Source organism: Betta splendens, chromosome 24 (genome assembly GCF_900634795.4).
Source record: "Betta splendens chromosome 24, fBetSpl5.4, whole genome shotgun sequence".
Lineage (NCBI taxonomy): Eukaryota > Metazoa > Chordata > Actinopteri > Anabantiformes > Osphronemidae > Betta > Betta splendens.
The window spans coordinates 13622759-13638217 of NC_040901.2; the positions used below are offsets into that span (position 1 = coordinate 13622759).

Consider the following 15459-nt stretch of genomic DNA (forward strand, 5'->3'; position numbering starts at 1 on the left):
GTTTATTGAATCCAAGACGGGAGAAGAGGATGGAGAACATTCACTGTAGGTAAAAGAAGGAGAAGATGGAAACAAGACGTCCAGGATGATGACAGGTCCCGACTACAAGGGGATTTATTAAACCACGCAGCGAACAGTGGCAGCTCCCAAAGTCAACAATGAGACAAATGAAAGGACTCAACATGAGACTGTTCATTTAGATGAACATATAATAAGACAAAACAATGTGGACGATTAGGTGAGATGAGAAAAACAAAAGGAACCAGACCAGTGTCAGTTCACACCTTCAACACAGCTTCTAACTATCCTGTTTCCTTGGTTAAATTAATCATCAACCACTTATATCAAGTGGGACTGACAGCAGAAAAGGAGGATTAGTTAAGAAAAATACAGAGAAAGAGGGAGAAGGAAGAATTAGACGTAGAAGAGCACAAGCATTTAAGAGCAGAACGATGGCGTGGAAGAATCTGAAGGATGAGAGCAGGTCGGTACAAAGCAGACAAAGGGACGAGGCCACGGTTCTAAGGCGACATCAGCACCTGCAGATACGAAACCTCTGGAAGAGGAAGGAACGAGACGGAGGCAGAGAAAAGGGAGAATATAAACCAGGAAGGACTGAACAATGACGAGCACAAAGAGGAACAAGGAGCAGATGCTTGTTTAAACGTTTACGCTCAAGACTCTGATTTCATGTCAGTGAGTTAGTGAATTTACTACAACACTTGTAAAACTGACGTATAAAGTCACAGAAACACGGCATGGATCAGTTTGTGGTGAAGTTATGTGGTCAAACATCAGCCGTGGGGCAGTTTCTAGATATTTTATATAAGTAGGTGTGAGACGACTGACGAACAACGAAAGCAGACACTCAAAGCGGCTGGAGTGAAACAGAGACTGTGGCTCCACATTGACCCCTGTTGGGCGACTTCTGCGTTCAACTGGAAGAAATGAAAAACCCGTTTCCTGAAGAAACACATAGAAAGTTAGTCCATGAAGCAGCGTGATGTAAAGACTGAAACCTCCAGGTCGCTCATCGGGTCCTGTGTCTGGAACGCAGCATGAGTCAGGTTTACTGGAACGGTTGGAGCTGGTGCCAGACTGGGCTCGGCTCCTCCATGGACAGTTACTGGAAACGGCGAGGAGCTACAGGCTGAAATGCTCAGAGCAGCAGGACGTTGCCAACGAGTGCAGGGAACAGAGCACCGGGCTGTCGGCAGGTGAAGCCGATGACCAGCTGAGCGGCTCGAGGAGGTAAGTGATGCCGGGGAAGCGGTTCGAGACTTCACATGCGACGGTGAAGTCTGACGATGAAAACGCTGGAGGAGAGAAAGAGGAACAGAAGAGTGGAGAAAGAAAAGAGTGGAGGACAGAAACACAAGAGTGGAGGAGAGAAAGAAAAGAATGAAGGACAGCGGTAGAGAAACCAGTAGGTTTCAACCCGATGTGGAATCGTGATGTTCATGTGTCGTCTTCTTCTCTACTTAATTCTTTTATCATGTGGAAATGGAGGCAGAACTAAATAGGACCTTTTCTCCATTACAGCATTCGTTTCTCCTGTACAGTTCATCTGAGACACCGTTGAGATGAACTGGAAGCAGAAGCAGTGAGGACGATGCTGTTGGTGCAAATGCAGCAGGGTGCACGTACAGCAGCCTCCATGGGAGGAGTCCTCCCCCTCCTCCCCCGACGGCGGCCACACCTCACCACTGTGCACCGCGGAGCTGTGTCTGTGGACGTGTTTGTGGACAATCATGTGTTTGTGGCCATCGCCATCATTTGGTTGAAAAAAAACAACAAACTATTGAAATGTTCTGAGGCTGAAAAGCCTGAAAGTCAAAAGGGCCACATTCAAGAAGAGACCACAGATTCAGGGTTTCTACAGGCAGCATCCCCCACCACCGTCTAACGGGATCCGCTCCAAGCGGCCGTGTTGGCAGCTCCCGTGGTCCAGAACGTTCAACACAGCCGAGCGCACGGTGCCGGTCCGGAGCAGCTGCCAACACTGTGAAACGAGTGAAGCAGCTTCAGCAGCGTTTAAAGCAGCCAGAACCTTTACAGCAAGGTCCACTCTGTGTTCCGGTTTTACAGGACCCAGATTCACAGAGAACAAGAACAGCGCACGCGTTCCAGCAGTCGGTCCCAGGATTCAAAGGAAAGACCTTCTCCCACTGTCACAGTGAAAACTCTGCAGAAGGACGCGAGCCGCCTTTACAGGAGCGACTTCAGCCCAGTGTGACGACAGGATGAGGATTCACTGGACCTGTAGAGCAGAGGCGCTGGCAGAGCCCCGGAGTCCAGACTATGAACCGGCCGTGGTGTTTACTGCAGGTCCATGAACACAAGTTCACGTTCACACAGATCAGCTCAAAACAGGCTCATCCAGGAAGGTTCAGCACCAGCACACACTCACGAGGACGAACAGAGACGAGAAAACACTGCCACAGCTTCACCAGCTGATCATGGACGCAGCATCGAGGAAGCAAAGTCAACACGAGCAAAACAAAGCAATCACGCTGCAACACGTTTCAGCAGAGCAGGTGAACGCTGCATCTCTGACTGGAGCCAGAACAAGCAGAGAAGCTGCTGGCATTTCCAATCTGTGATGCACAAGGTGTGGGTTTATTCATAGCCCCATTGTCGTCACCAGCTCTGAGCAGCACTGCTGTAGCAGAAAGTCACGCTGTGATGCAACATGTCAACCATCAGCGCCAGTCATGGGCTCAGCCAGCCCACGTGACCCCGGACGTTTCCTCCATAGGATATGATGCAGCAAACGTTAGCAGTCACATCCTGAGCAGCAATATGATGCAGCATCACGGGAGGAGAGCGACGCCTAAGGACGGACACGGACACTCCAGCAGCTGAACCTGAGAGAACACAAACACATCCATCCTAACGCAATGACAACTCCACCTTCTCCACATTCAAATAACTAATGAAAACGCCTCGACCACAGACAGGAAAGAATTCCTTTGAGAACAGGTGAATAAATATTTCCTGAAATACCAAGAAACAGCTGGAAAACGCTGTTGGAAGCGTTCCATACGAGTGCAAAGCTCCATCTGACCCGTCGATCGGGTCAGCAATTTTACTTAAACTTGAATTAGGTGAAATGTATTTTCTCATTTCTTCAAATTTGTTTTTTATTCCTTAACCTTTTGACCTTTGGGCAGGACAGGCATCTGTGAAGCACTTGCACATGCACTACATTTGTGTATAAAAAGTGCTATATAAATAAAAACTGATTGATATGGAGAAACAAATTATTTCCCTCCATATCATAAGTGTTCATTTATTAATAACAGCATCTTCAACATCTGTAATACATGAATCATATTTACATACAAACCAAAAGCTAAACGCTAAGTAACGTATTCTGGAGTATATTTAGGTCAGTGCATGATGGTAATGTTTGACACACTGCTGCTCTCTGCAGGAGAGACGCAGCACTTCTCTCCTCAGTCCGTCAGCTTCACCTTCATCGTTTACACATTTTCTTCTCCAAAGTCCTCAGAAATCACAGCGCAAACAGAACCGGCACCATGTGGAGTTTCAAAAAGAACTTTTGCAGATTAGTACTCAACTTCAACAGTTTTCTCTGCACTCCATGATCAAGGTCAGATTTGGCCAAAGTTTTAGTCAATGACGTTCGCATGAAGAACGAATGTGCTGAGCCTCATCCATCTCCTCTGGTACCTGCACACGCTCCATTTAGTATCTTCAGACTTGTGTCTGAAGCCTGAAGGCAGATCTCCTGCTGGTCTGCTGGAGGCTACGTGCCCTGAGAACTTGCAGACTCTGTAAGAGCACAAGCACAAGGGGAAATCCATGTGAAGTTACTTATTGAAAGGCTCAAGGGTTTGATGGTGTTATTTCTGTCCTTGTCTCACCTGTGTGCAGCGTGGACGTCTTTATGCGACTCTCCTCCAATGAAACAAAGCAGCTGTTTTTTTCTCTGTAGACATGTCTTGAAATCATGTCAGACATCAGCACCTTGATAGGACCCTTCCCTGCCTTCAAATGGACCTGGATGCTGGTCTGTGAAGGCAACCTCCCATTATTTTCTGTACCTCCCCAACAGAAGACGGATCAGAACCGGCTTTACCTCTGTGGGTGCAGGAACCTCCAGCTTGGTTTCCTCCGGAGCCTTAACAACAATCACCGTCTGCTGGTGAAAGGCTTCAAGCTGTCTGATGTCCTCATGAGTAACGTAGGCCATCGTTCAGGAGGAGTTAAAAAAAATCCACATTTAGAGAAACTGCTTCATTCCCTCAGTTAATTTAGAGTTTGCTTTTTGGGGCATGAGCTCGCTTTGTTTCTGTGACATCAATCCAGGCAGATAATGTGAATTAGTTTTACACTGGGAAATGATGAATGAATTAGGTTGTGGAGCAGATTTTTATCTTTCTGACTTTCAACACTAGAAGTTGTAAATATAAACCAAACAAATCCAGCACAGATCAACCTGTTTGTTTACACTTCCCACTTTTAAAAGGATATGCAGCGTTTTCCAGGTCATCTGTCATTTCAAAGAGCTGCTGAGCACAAGTTTTGATAAGTGTGTCCAGGGTGTCCTCAACCAGATTCAGATTAGCCATTTGTCCATTGAATAAGCTCTGGTTCTCCCATGGAAAGCTGGAGTTTAGACTGCCTCCTCTGGGAGAGAGAAAACAAACTACAGGTGACTGCAGTGGAAATACAATAAAACCAGATGATCAGACAGCTCTGTCTGAGGCAAATTAACCACAATGTACAAAAGCATTAAGGATGAGAAAAACACCGGTAAGAGCCCCGATGACACCCATCAGTTGTGACTATAGCACTTATGAGGCTTTGTTATGTACTTGTAAAAACTACTGCAATCTTTTCATTTCATCACAAACAAGCAGCAGTGTCTGGGACTATGAACCAGCTAATAAGGAGCAGCTTTAACAAACTTTCCCACAGTCACTTCATCTGTTCACTCACATCCACTTGATCTTATTGGCTGACTCCTTCTTGATGAGTTTGATGCCACTCAGGACGTTGGTGATGTCATAAATGCGACGCTTGCTGGTGTGCAGGTCAGTTGTCACGTTCCTCAGGTCCAGTGTGCCATCTGGAGAAGTGAGCAGCAGGTCCAGAAACCTTCGGGTCAGCAGCACTAGGGACACATCTGAATACAGAGGCGTTAGCCAGAGTGACAGGTGGGAGACATTAGCATGACTATAATAAAATAAAGCCACACACACCTTGCCTGCTGGTGCCTTTCTTCATCTCAGAGGTCTCGGATGTCTCGTTTGGGCTTGTGCTGAAAAGACAGAGTTCTTGAGAAGACAGCTTTGCAAAAGCAGCTTCAGCTTCCACCACAACTGTTTAAGTCAAATATAAGTTTTTTTAAAATCAAATTGTGAAAGCAGAAGACTTTAGGGATCTCAGGCCACTCTCTTTCTGGCTCCTACTGATTACCCAGATCAGCTGTGTTCAGACAATCAGCAGCTGAAAAAGCCAACAGACACACCTGTTCAAGGTAATCAGCAGAGTTGGAGAACCAGCAGAGACACAGCCCTTGAGGACTGCAGTTTGACATGTGGTCTAGGACATAAACATAACTGGAAGAGAAGCAATAACAGTTTACCTGCTCTCCATGTCAGCATCTGGTTCCTGAATATCAAAGTGGAAAAAAAAAAATTAACAAGTTAAAGCTTATGTCTGCTGATAAAAACGTCTCTGAAGCTTAACAGGGTTGAAGTGAATTATGAGTAGGTTGAATGATCTCCTGACCTGCTTCACTTCACCACAGAGAACGTTTCCATCCAAATCATTAACAGCATCTTCTTCCTCTTCTTCCACCTCCAGACTTGTGGCCCAGGGAGCTTCCTCCTCCTCTTCATCCGCAGATTCAGCTCCCCAGTGAGTAATCATATCCAGGGACCCGTCCGGACATGGAGGCATAATGGGAATAGCGTCGCTCTTGACTCCTTTCTTGCAGATGTCCTCTGGCAAGAAATGATCCTCGCAGATTAGGTGCTCCTCTGTGGGGTCCTGCCTGTCCAGCTCCCTCAGTGCCGCCAGCCATACCTGAACAAAGTCATCACATGTTCCGCTCTGGTGCTTTTCAAACCAACTGCTCTTCTACGGTTTAAAGACACAACTAAAGCCACTAGAAAAACGTGTGTGAGTTAAGTTATAGTTTAGTTGATTCAATGCCATATTTTACTAAGGGGCAAATATAATGTAAACTAAAAGTATCAGAACAGTTGATGCTCTAAAATGTCCCCATTAAACTAAACCACAGTGAGCAAGTAACATTGAGCATTTTCTGTCACAAAGAACATTATGAATTACACTTCACTCAGAATAAACACGAAGTTAGATTTTGATGTGGTTATGGAGCTACGCAGTGTCTAAGTGCTTTATTTCCAGTACAGGGCGGCAGAATCTTGCTGACGTTTAAGTGAGTGTGTAAACTATTCTGGTCCACGTCGAACATAAAGTGCTACCATTGAATTCGGCATCACGGTATGTTCCTGAGTGTTAGCCCAGCTGCTAGCTAGCTAACATGTTATTAAACAGCGTCCTGCAAACAGGCAGCTAAGGTTACGTTAGCATCACGTAGACAGACAGATAACGGCGGTACAAGGAGGACGTGGAGGTGATTCGCCGTAGTTCGGCTCCGGTTCGTACCTTCACACGCGCCGGGTCTTCGGGGAACTTGAAGAACCTCTTCGGTGGTCGCTTGCACGCCCCCCGGTTGGCGTTCAGCACGCGGTTCGTACAGCCGGAGACGACACACTTCACCATGCTCCACTCTCTCCTCCACGAACCGAACCGAACCGAGCCGGGCTGACGGCAAGGCCGAATCCCGGTTTTAACCGTTAGGAGATGCGGACAGCCAGCACCGTCCAGTTTGTTTGTACCGTACGCGGTTTTCTTTTTTTTTTCTTTTTTTTTTAGAACGGATGTGACGTATTTAAACCCGGAACCTGTTTTTCTTCTTCTTTTAAGGTAGAGTGAAAACATTAGTTTATTGTCGCCAACCACTGGACAACGGAAGTACTACTTCTCCAACATTTAACTAGGAGTCTGAATCTGAGCGTAAAAATCCAAGCATCCTCATCGGGTTTATTATTTCTATGTAATAATCAATACATAATGTTTTTATTTTGACCTACATACAAAAACTATAAAAATATTATTTAATAGATAAATAACTTGATTTAAATAATATATATTTTTTTTAATTCTGTATGAAAAACTACAGTTTTGTTTTTTTCTGCAAGATTTTACATCTGCAAAATTGAAAGCTCACATTGTTTTTGAGGACAAGCACTAAATGCTGACTGTGAAAGACGTTAATTTTTATTGACTACAACCCTTTGATTATGATGTAGAAGTATCCAAGTGTATCAGCTACCATCTGCATAATTTGGCTATGTTTGACTATGTTAGATACAAAAAGCTTTTGACTGTGTGTAACAATATGTATACTAGATAATAATAAATATTTACTGTATTTTTTTCTTTTAAATTAAAACTGATTCCCTCTCTTCACTAATCATCAGTCTTCAATTCAAAGCAAGCAAACATATGTTGCCGTTAGTGTTGCAACACAAGATTTATTCAGAGCAAGAGATGCCAACACCAGCATGATAAAAATTGTACAAACTTCACAAGTCAAATTAAAATATCACGTAGCAACGCATGTCCTTAAACATACAGCAAAAATATCAACAAAACTCATGCGATGTGTTAAGAAAAGTGATGCTGAAAGGCTGCAAGTAACAGAGAGACAGGGAGAGAAGAGAGTAAAGGGCGAGGAGCAAACGAATGCTGTATAAAAACCTTCGCAATGCACTGCTCAAAAGAAAGTAACATTGTCTTAAAGTGATGGTTTCACAAATATTCACATGGATTTATTTGCATGTCACAAGTTAGTTTTGCGATTCTCTATGTAAATAGTTACAGTTTAGCTTTTACATCTGATATTACAATATCTAGTCTATCCTTGAAGTGGCAGAATTGTGCTTTAAGTCCCATTTCCTTTGTTATCAGTAAGAATACAAAATACAAGCCGTCAGTCTATCTAATGCAGTAGTTCAGTGGCAGCAAGCTGCAGACACGAAGCTTTGGCCAGAGATGAAGCCATGGAAGAGGTCTTTGAAGGAAAACGCCCCCTGTTGGCAGTTTAGTGTTTTCATTCAACTCTCCCACTGATAACCAGCAGGTTGTGACAGGGGCAGATCTACAGGGGGCCGAGGGAGGCAGCGCCCCCCCAGATTTTAAAGTCTGCCTCTGAGTTTTTTATTCTCCAATATATTCAGTTTAGCCAAAACAAACCTTTCAAACATATGTTACTTTAAATGCAGCATTTTTGAATGCTCTGAGCTTTTGAAGGCTTCGGTCATTCTGTTGCCTTGCAGGCTCCTTTCAACAAACGCTTCCAGCGCAAATGACACATTTCAGCAGCAAATTTAACTTTTGACGTGTATACTGAAAATAGAACAGAGTGACTGATGGGACAAAGGGGGAGTTTTCCTTTAAATCAACACCCATGTTACTCTCTAACAGGCGTCACCAGCTCGTTTTATCAAAAACAGTTTCTGTCACATGATACTACTAAGAGATGCTCCAGTAAAGTGCATGCATGAACGGTATTCAGAAAACCTGCATCATCACTACTGCCATTTTGGACCAGACGTCGCCGTGAGGCCAGACCAGATCAGTCCACATCGACTCCTCGGTCAGTAAAATCAGTGCACAGAGATCGCCTAACTACTGCTGGCTCTTCTTTTCAATAACTATCAAAGACAATAAAAAATGTCGTCATCATGTCGTCTGGCATCACGTCCCACTGCAGCTCAGACACTAAGACGCATGAGTGAACAGACGTTTTCTACAGAATGAGTGCAATATACAATGAGAGATGGGGACAGTTAACCCTGTAAGTCCAGTGGAGCCATCAGCCTCAAAGAAAAAGCCTATCTACAAACGTTACACCTCTTCATCCACAACAAAAACATCAAAACATGGAAACAAAGGCGTCCCTGTGCAAAGTTGAACATGACAGAACCAAAGTCCTTTCACCCGTGTCAGGTTCCTACAGCATGATTGTAGTAAAAGGTTTGTACAAAACGCAGTCAGTAAAAAGACCTGTCAGCTCGTTGCTAGTTTTATTCATAAGAAATTGCATATACCCAAACATTTGTCAGAGATTGCATCCCATATCTAAACAAACAAATTTAATCTTTATCATACCAATATTGCTGACACATTGTCCTATTAGCTAGTCAAGACGGATGATTAAAATAAAGTCAAAGGGCAGATTGTCTCCTCCGTTTTCTGTAGCTTTGTTCTCTCTGCTTCGTTCATCGTGTGAAGAAAGGAAAGCGAAAGAGGAGAACAGTTAGAAAGGAAACAACTTGGAAGGGGGTGATGGGATTTGCACCAGTAGGTTTCCGTGTCGTGATGTTTGGGATCTCCTCGGTTTAAACATTTACAGTAAGAGTGTGTGGCACGGCCCACTTCAACCAAGCAGAGTTCACGCCGCCGACGGCTCCGGCCTCCAGCTCGTGGGAAACGCCGCCGATTGTTCCCCTTCACTGCTCTGATCCTGTTAAAACTGTGAGGCCCAGTTCCTCAGCGCATGTAAGTCTCATTAAAGTAAGAAATGACTGGAGCTTACAATAAATAAATACATACATATACACTAGAATGTGCATACATTAGCAGCTATAAACATTACATCACATTATATTGGGTCATATGAAAATGTACAAAACGTGAATGTTCATTTCAAATGGGAATTGTTTTTCAAAGCAAGGCAACAACAACCAAAATGATAGAAAAGATACCCATGGAGTGGAGAGCATAACAGCAGGAGAAACCAAAGAGCGATGGCAGATGACACAAGCAAACAACGACCGTTCTCCCTCGTGACTTTTTTAGCTGTTTCTGCTCAGACCTGGATGCCCTGCACGGCCTGTCTGATGTTCTCCAGCAGCGCCTTGTTCTCCGGGCTCTGGTACTGGTCCTGGTGGGTGTACATGTCTGTCAGAGTACTTACATAAGTGTCAAAGTTCTGTTCATTCATGGGCTCCTGCAACGGGAAAGAAACCCACAAAGACGAGCTTAGAGGGCGTCTGAAAGCAGAGGATCTGTGAAACACTGGGGGAGGTTTGGAGGACGGGTGGAGAGCGGGGGAGGAGGGGGGGGGGAGGAGGGGGGAGGAGGGGGGGGGAGGGGCATCAGGAAAGCAGGGCCCTGACACTCAAACGCCCTGAAACACGCCTCAGCTCAACGTCTACAGTGCAACCATGCAAAACCAGGAGAGGAGGGGTGATCAGCTGACGGTGGATGGACGGAGGCCAGCGCACGGACACAAACACTGTTCACAGCGAATGGCAGGTGGATGGAGGTGGTTCCTAACGTTTCTGGAGACAGAAGCTCTCAACCTGATGCCTGAGCAGAACTGTTCTGACCTGTGGACCTCGACGCTGCGTCTCTTTAGCCTGTTCCTGCTCCTTTAGCCACAAAAGGAGGAACTCACCCCTCTGCAGCCAACATGAATTAGTCATGTGCCAATATGGAAATGTGTGCATCTGTGGATGGCCTCACCTCTGTTCAACACTTGCATAGTCCTATTGGATGTCTTTTTAAATGCTAACCACTAAAGTCTTCTTAATCATGGGAGGATCCTTTCCATCGAGGTCTTTATGGAAATGAGTATAACAATAAACTCAGTCCAGTCTCCGTCTGATCCTGAGCTAATTGTCCACATGGAGTTCCTACAATGCAGGACAGTGACAGTTGTAATGAACGGACACCACAGTTAGAGGAAGGGGTGACAGTGCAGAAGAGAAGGATAATTGGATAAAGGATAAACGAGCTCTTACTCTGGGAGGCATCTGTAAACAGCAGTTATGCTTTACTGGGGCTTCTTTCTGTGGCAGCGGTCTCTACAGGAGAGGGTGTACAGAGAAGTCTATTAGCCGCTACGCTCCATACTGTACAACACACAACCAGCCTTCACAGCGTCCTCCAACCAGGCTCTGTTCAAACTGCAGCCGGGAGCTTCCACTGACAACACACACAGTGACATCACACAGGAAACAGGCGGGATCAGCGTCGTCCAACACCCCCAACGTGACACCTTCCACTATCAACAAAAGCTCCCGGGACCAGAAGCTGAAGCTGCAGTGTGAACAGAGCCGCAGCTTCATCTCCGTCAGGTGAGCTCAGATTCACGCTGGAGTGGTTCACTTTGATCGTTCAGAGATGCGAACGCGAGGACAGAAAGAGCCCAGCTACCAAACGCTTTAACACAGATTATCCAATTAGCCCCAGTCTTCTTTCCACACCGAGACAACATGACAGCGGAGCAGCCGAACTGAAGCGGCCGGTCCGTTTCTGCACGTGAAACTCTGTGAGGTGTCGTAAAGCACAGAAGCACAGCATGGAGCGCAGGAAAGAAGGCGGCGAACACAAAGAAGCAGATGAAGAACGACACTTGAACGCTCCCTGAGCTCCGATCGGACGCGTGAAGCTCAGCGCTGCTGCTAATCATGGAATGCTGAGTTCCTCCAGCCTCGTGTGCTGCAGCCTGACGGACTCACCATGTGTGGAAGCTGGATGTTGGCTAAGCTGTTGATGAGCGACTGGCTGAGGTTGGCCAGCTCATGCAGCAGCGAGTCGTTCTGCTGCTCGATCACCTTGTTCTCCTCCTCGATGGACTTCAGGTTGGTCTCCATGGTGGTGATCTGGAGGAGAGGACAGCGCTCACACACCGTTTACCAACGAACGACTGCTTCTGTGCATTAGTCTCACCTGCGTCCTCAGCTTTATCATGTCAGACTCTACTTGATTGTTTGATTCATTCAGATCTTTGATTTCTTCATCCAGCTGTTTGATTTCCTCGTCATTTTCGATCCCTGATGTCACAAACAAAGCATGTTGCTTTTTAGACCCGGCTCCGTTTGGAGTCGACCTGGTCTCATTCCAGCAGTGACTCTGACCTTTACTCGCCCTCTGCTTGATTGTCAACATCTCTACGCCGCTCATCCGGGCCTTCTTCATAGCGGAGGTGGCTCGAGGGCAGCCGGACAGACTGGAATCAAACCGACACACACTGGAATTAGGAATGAGGCGAAGCCGTGACCGTGGACAGTGCGTGTGAAGGAGAGGCGCCATTTGCTAAACTGGAGACTGAACCTCCGATGAGTCAGGAAGCTGCCGCTGACGTGTCCCGAGCCGTCGCAGCCGGGGGTCGGGCAGGTCATCCCGTCCGTCTTGCCGGACTTCCAGACGAACTGCGAGCCGTTGACGTAGCTGTCCTTCTGCCGCTTGGCCGCCAGGGGGCACCCGGAGGCGCTGCGGTGGGACGCGTACTTCCCGGTCACGTGACCCTGTCCGTCGCAGCCGGGGACGGGACACCTGCAGCACAGAGGCCCAGTGAGCGGACGCGGCCCGGACGTCACCTCCCCTCTAATCACAACAACGGGTTCAGCCTGATTATTCTGCTGCTGTTAATGCTGATGGCGGGCGGAGCAGAGGTGGCAGGAACAGCTGGCTGCCGACCCACTCCGGCTGAACACAAGGTCACATTATGTCAAATGTTGGCTGGCGCTAAGCTTTAGCCTGCTGAGAGGGGGAGGTGACGCAGAGGACTCGCCGCAGCTAAAATATTCATGCCTGAAGTTGGAAAGGTCACTTTTCACCGGCTGCCGGAACCTACTTGATGGGCTCCTGGTCGTCCTTGTCCTCTTTGCTGTGGAGGATCTTGATGCCGCTCTTCTTGGCGCGTGGACACCCGGACAGGCTGCAGGACAGACAGACGTTAGCACGAGGCTAACGGCGGCGCCGGCCCCGACGCGCGGCCGCTACTCACCTCCTGTGGGACGCGTAGTTCCCGGTGATGTGTCCGGATCCATCGCAGCCGGGAGTCGGACACCTGAGGCACAAACAGCAGGAGCGACGTTAAACAGCAGCAGCGGCACAGGCACAGAGAGGAACGAGGACCTGGACTTACTTCAGCTCCTGTGAGTTGGTCGTCATCATCCCACGGATGCTCTTGTCGCTCAGCTGGCAGCTGGACAACCTTCAGGGGGAGAGAGGAGGTTAGAGGCTGGGGTCAGAGGTCAGAGGTCAGAGCGTTGTGCCTCCTCTCACGTGATCAGCTCCTTCTTGCTCTCCTTGCAGGCCGGGTACTTGTGGTGCTTGGGGCTGGGCATGGTCACCTCGGCCGGGTAGCGCTGCTCGTCCAGCAGCTCCTGGAACGGATCCAGCTCGTCGCCCTGGTGCAGGGATGAGAAATAGACAGACTACAACACGTTACTACGGCGAATGACACGCACAGACAAGAAGCATCAATCTCCTCACTGAGGCCCGGACGCCCAGCGATGGCCCCCTGCTGGGAACGCGAGCCTGTGCTTCATCTGCAGGAGCAAACGTCACCCGACGCAGACACACTTCCCTGTCTGGCCTGAGTGGAGCAACTCCCATCAGCCACCGGGGCCCCAGGCTCCGGCCTCCTCCTGAAGCCGTGCTTCATTAACAAACGCAATTACTGTCATGATTAAAGCCTTCACTTCAGCGCACGGAGCAATTTGCTGCATGGACGCTCTGCGTGGTGTCGGACGCGTGAGGATCTGCCTGTTCCTGGTGGAGTGGGAGTGGTGCACCGCTGCCTGTGGCCACATGGGGGCGCTCTGAGGCCGCCGTCGCCTGCACGCTGAACTACAGTCTAAACTCTGATCAAAGCCAACCAATGTTATTAGTCAATAAACTCCTAATAAAGACCAATTGCTTGACACAACTGTAATCCAGATACTTCATTAGCATATTACAGAAACTCATCTTCATAAATACCTGAGCAGGTTCTGTTGGTACAGAACCAAGCTCTGAATCCAGCGTACGTTGGACAGAAACCACCTGGTGACTTCACTTTTTATTGTTTTTATTCTGAGGCCTCAGCTTTTAGACGGTTCCCATTGTGTTTTAATGGGAGACTGTTTCACACACAGTGATTGCGAAGAGTTTAAATGAAATGTGCTGCGTGTCACGGGTCCATTAACACGTTGGGCTCTTCCTGCTCCGAGCACATGCGTTTAATTACACGAGCGCTTGAGAGGTGCTCTTTGGGGTTACGCACACTTCTCCGTAAGTAGGAGTGAGTCTCCTGATAAATGTGCTTTATTCTTCACACTTGGCAAAGAACGTCTCCTCGCCGAGTTGTTGTTGAGCGGCCCTCACTGTAATTAAATTAGGTAAATACGGCGCCAGATCTGATTAGGAGCAGCTTCACGCTGCCAGATTGTCACTCACAACTTTAATCAGCATCATTTATCTGCTCACAATAAAGTGAACTCATCTTTTCCTGCACTTATCAGTCTCGGCGATTCTATTATTATTATTATTATTATTATTATTTGGCTGTTTGCAGTGAATTCAGCAGCTTCAGGCGAAGAAAAGCATCAAAACTCTGCTGTGATTTACAACTTTCCCATCATTTCATGTCTTTAGTGAATGTGTACAGACACACACACACACACACACACACTCGCTGGACTTCACCAAACTCTCAACATTCACTCTTATGTATGTAAAGTGATGCAAAAATTATGCACACCAGCAGCAACCAGCAGAACGCCCTCGCAAAGTAAGTCCACACGAACCGTGTGCTGCTCTCTGCAGCGCACCAGGGACCAGCATCTCTTTTAACAGCTTATAAATGTAATCATCTCTTAATCTATGCATGCGCCCTTTAAAATAAAGTCCGGGATCCGTAAATCTCTCAATTTCATGCCCCGCGTTCTCTGAGCGTGGACGTTTAGGGGACAGGCTGCAGGAACACACCTTGAGCTGAGCGCTTAAAGCTCTTAATTAGAAGAGCTCGGGACAGAGCGTGGAGCAGGAGCAGCTCTGACTCCTTCTGTGACACATTAAGCATCAAACACGTAGACCGGCTCTATTCAGCTTCCAGTGAGAAGCATCTGTTCGCTCGGCATCTGGTTCCAGGTCTGCAAACCGACGCAGACGAAGACATAACCCACTTACTGCTCAGCCTGAACCGGCGCTCCCTCACTGAGGATTGGTTTTATGGTTCAGGTGGAGCCGAAAGAACTCATTAGAAAATGCCTAACACTAATAATACTGATATTACAAATAATAATCCTAAAAATAATAATAATAATAATATTAATACTACTACTACTAATAATAATAATACACATACTACTACTACTACTACTACTAATAATAATAATAATACAAATAATACAAATAATAATAATAATAATAATAATAATAATAATAATAATAATAATAATAATAATAATAATAATAATAATAATAATAACACTAATATTAATAATAATGCTCTCAACTGGCTGCAGCAAAAACACGAAAATGCAAACGCTATACTGTAAATCTACAGCAGCATTTATCTGAACATCAGGACGAAAAATCCAACACTGACGCTTT

The 15459-nt window shown here is 46.7% G+C and overlaps 2 protein-coding genes across 12 annotated transcripts in view; both read right to left on the reverse strand.

Annotated features, from left to right (window-relative positions):
• Nucleotides 1–3276: 3276 nt before the first annotated feature.
• On the reverse strand, nt 3277–6956 carry e2f6 (E2F transcription factor 6). 2 transcript variants are annotated; one of them, XM_029140381.3, is made up of 9 exons: nt 6667–6956; nt 5764–6060; nt 5618–5643; nt 5232–5290; nt 4969–5098; nt 4501–4656; nt 4106–4220; nt 3891–4038; nt 3277–3798 (listed from the first exon to the last, which is right to left on the reverse strand). In XM_029140381.3, the coding sequence occupies exons 1-9, from the start codon at nt 6781–6783 to the stop codon at nt 3773–3775; spliced, it is 1074 nt and encodes a 357-aa protein (XP_028996214.2). In that variant the 5' UTR covers nt 6784–6956; the 3' UTR covers nt 3277–3772. The 2 variants fall into 2 exon arrangements, with proteins under 2 accessions (XP_028996214.2, XP_028996211.2); XM_029140378.3 differs by having other exon boundaries at nt 4969–5155; nt 6667–6951.
• Nucleotides 6957–7572: 616 nt separating this feature from the next.
• Nucleotides 7573–15459, reverse strand: part of myt1la (myelin transcription factor 1-like, a) — a 32648-nt gene continuing 24761 nt past the window's right edge. For 3 of the 10 annotated variants that reach the window (XM_055506307.1, XM_029140369.3, XM_055506306.1), the window contains exons 14-23: nt 13147–13298; nt 13007–13075; nt 12866–12928; nt 12713–12796; nt 12178–12411; nt 11994–12085; nt 11806–11909; nt 11595–11738; nt 10875–10937; nt 7573–10078 (exon numbers count right to left, since the gene is read on the reverse strand). In XM_055506307.1, coding sequence (XP_055362282.1) covers nt 9938–10078; nt 10875–10937; nt 11595–11738; nt 11806–11909; nt 11994–12085; nt 12178–12411; nt 12713–12796; nt 12866–12928; nt 13007–13075; nt 13147–13298 — 1146 coding nt within the window. In that variant the 3' untranslated portion in view covers nt 7573–9937. Of the gene's footprint in view, nt 10079–10198; nt 10767–10874; nt 10938–11594; nt 11739–11805; nt 11910–11993; nt 12086–12177; nt 12412–12712; nt 12797–12865; nt 12929–13006; nt 13076–13146; nt 13299–15459 lie in introns of those variants that run through there. The other 7 variants (XM_029140371.3, XM_029140372.3, XM_029140370.3 and 4 more) reach the window with 7 other exon arrangements.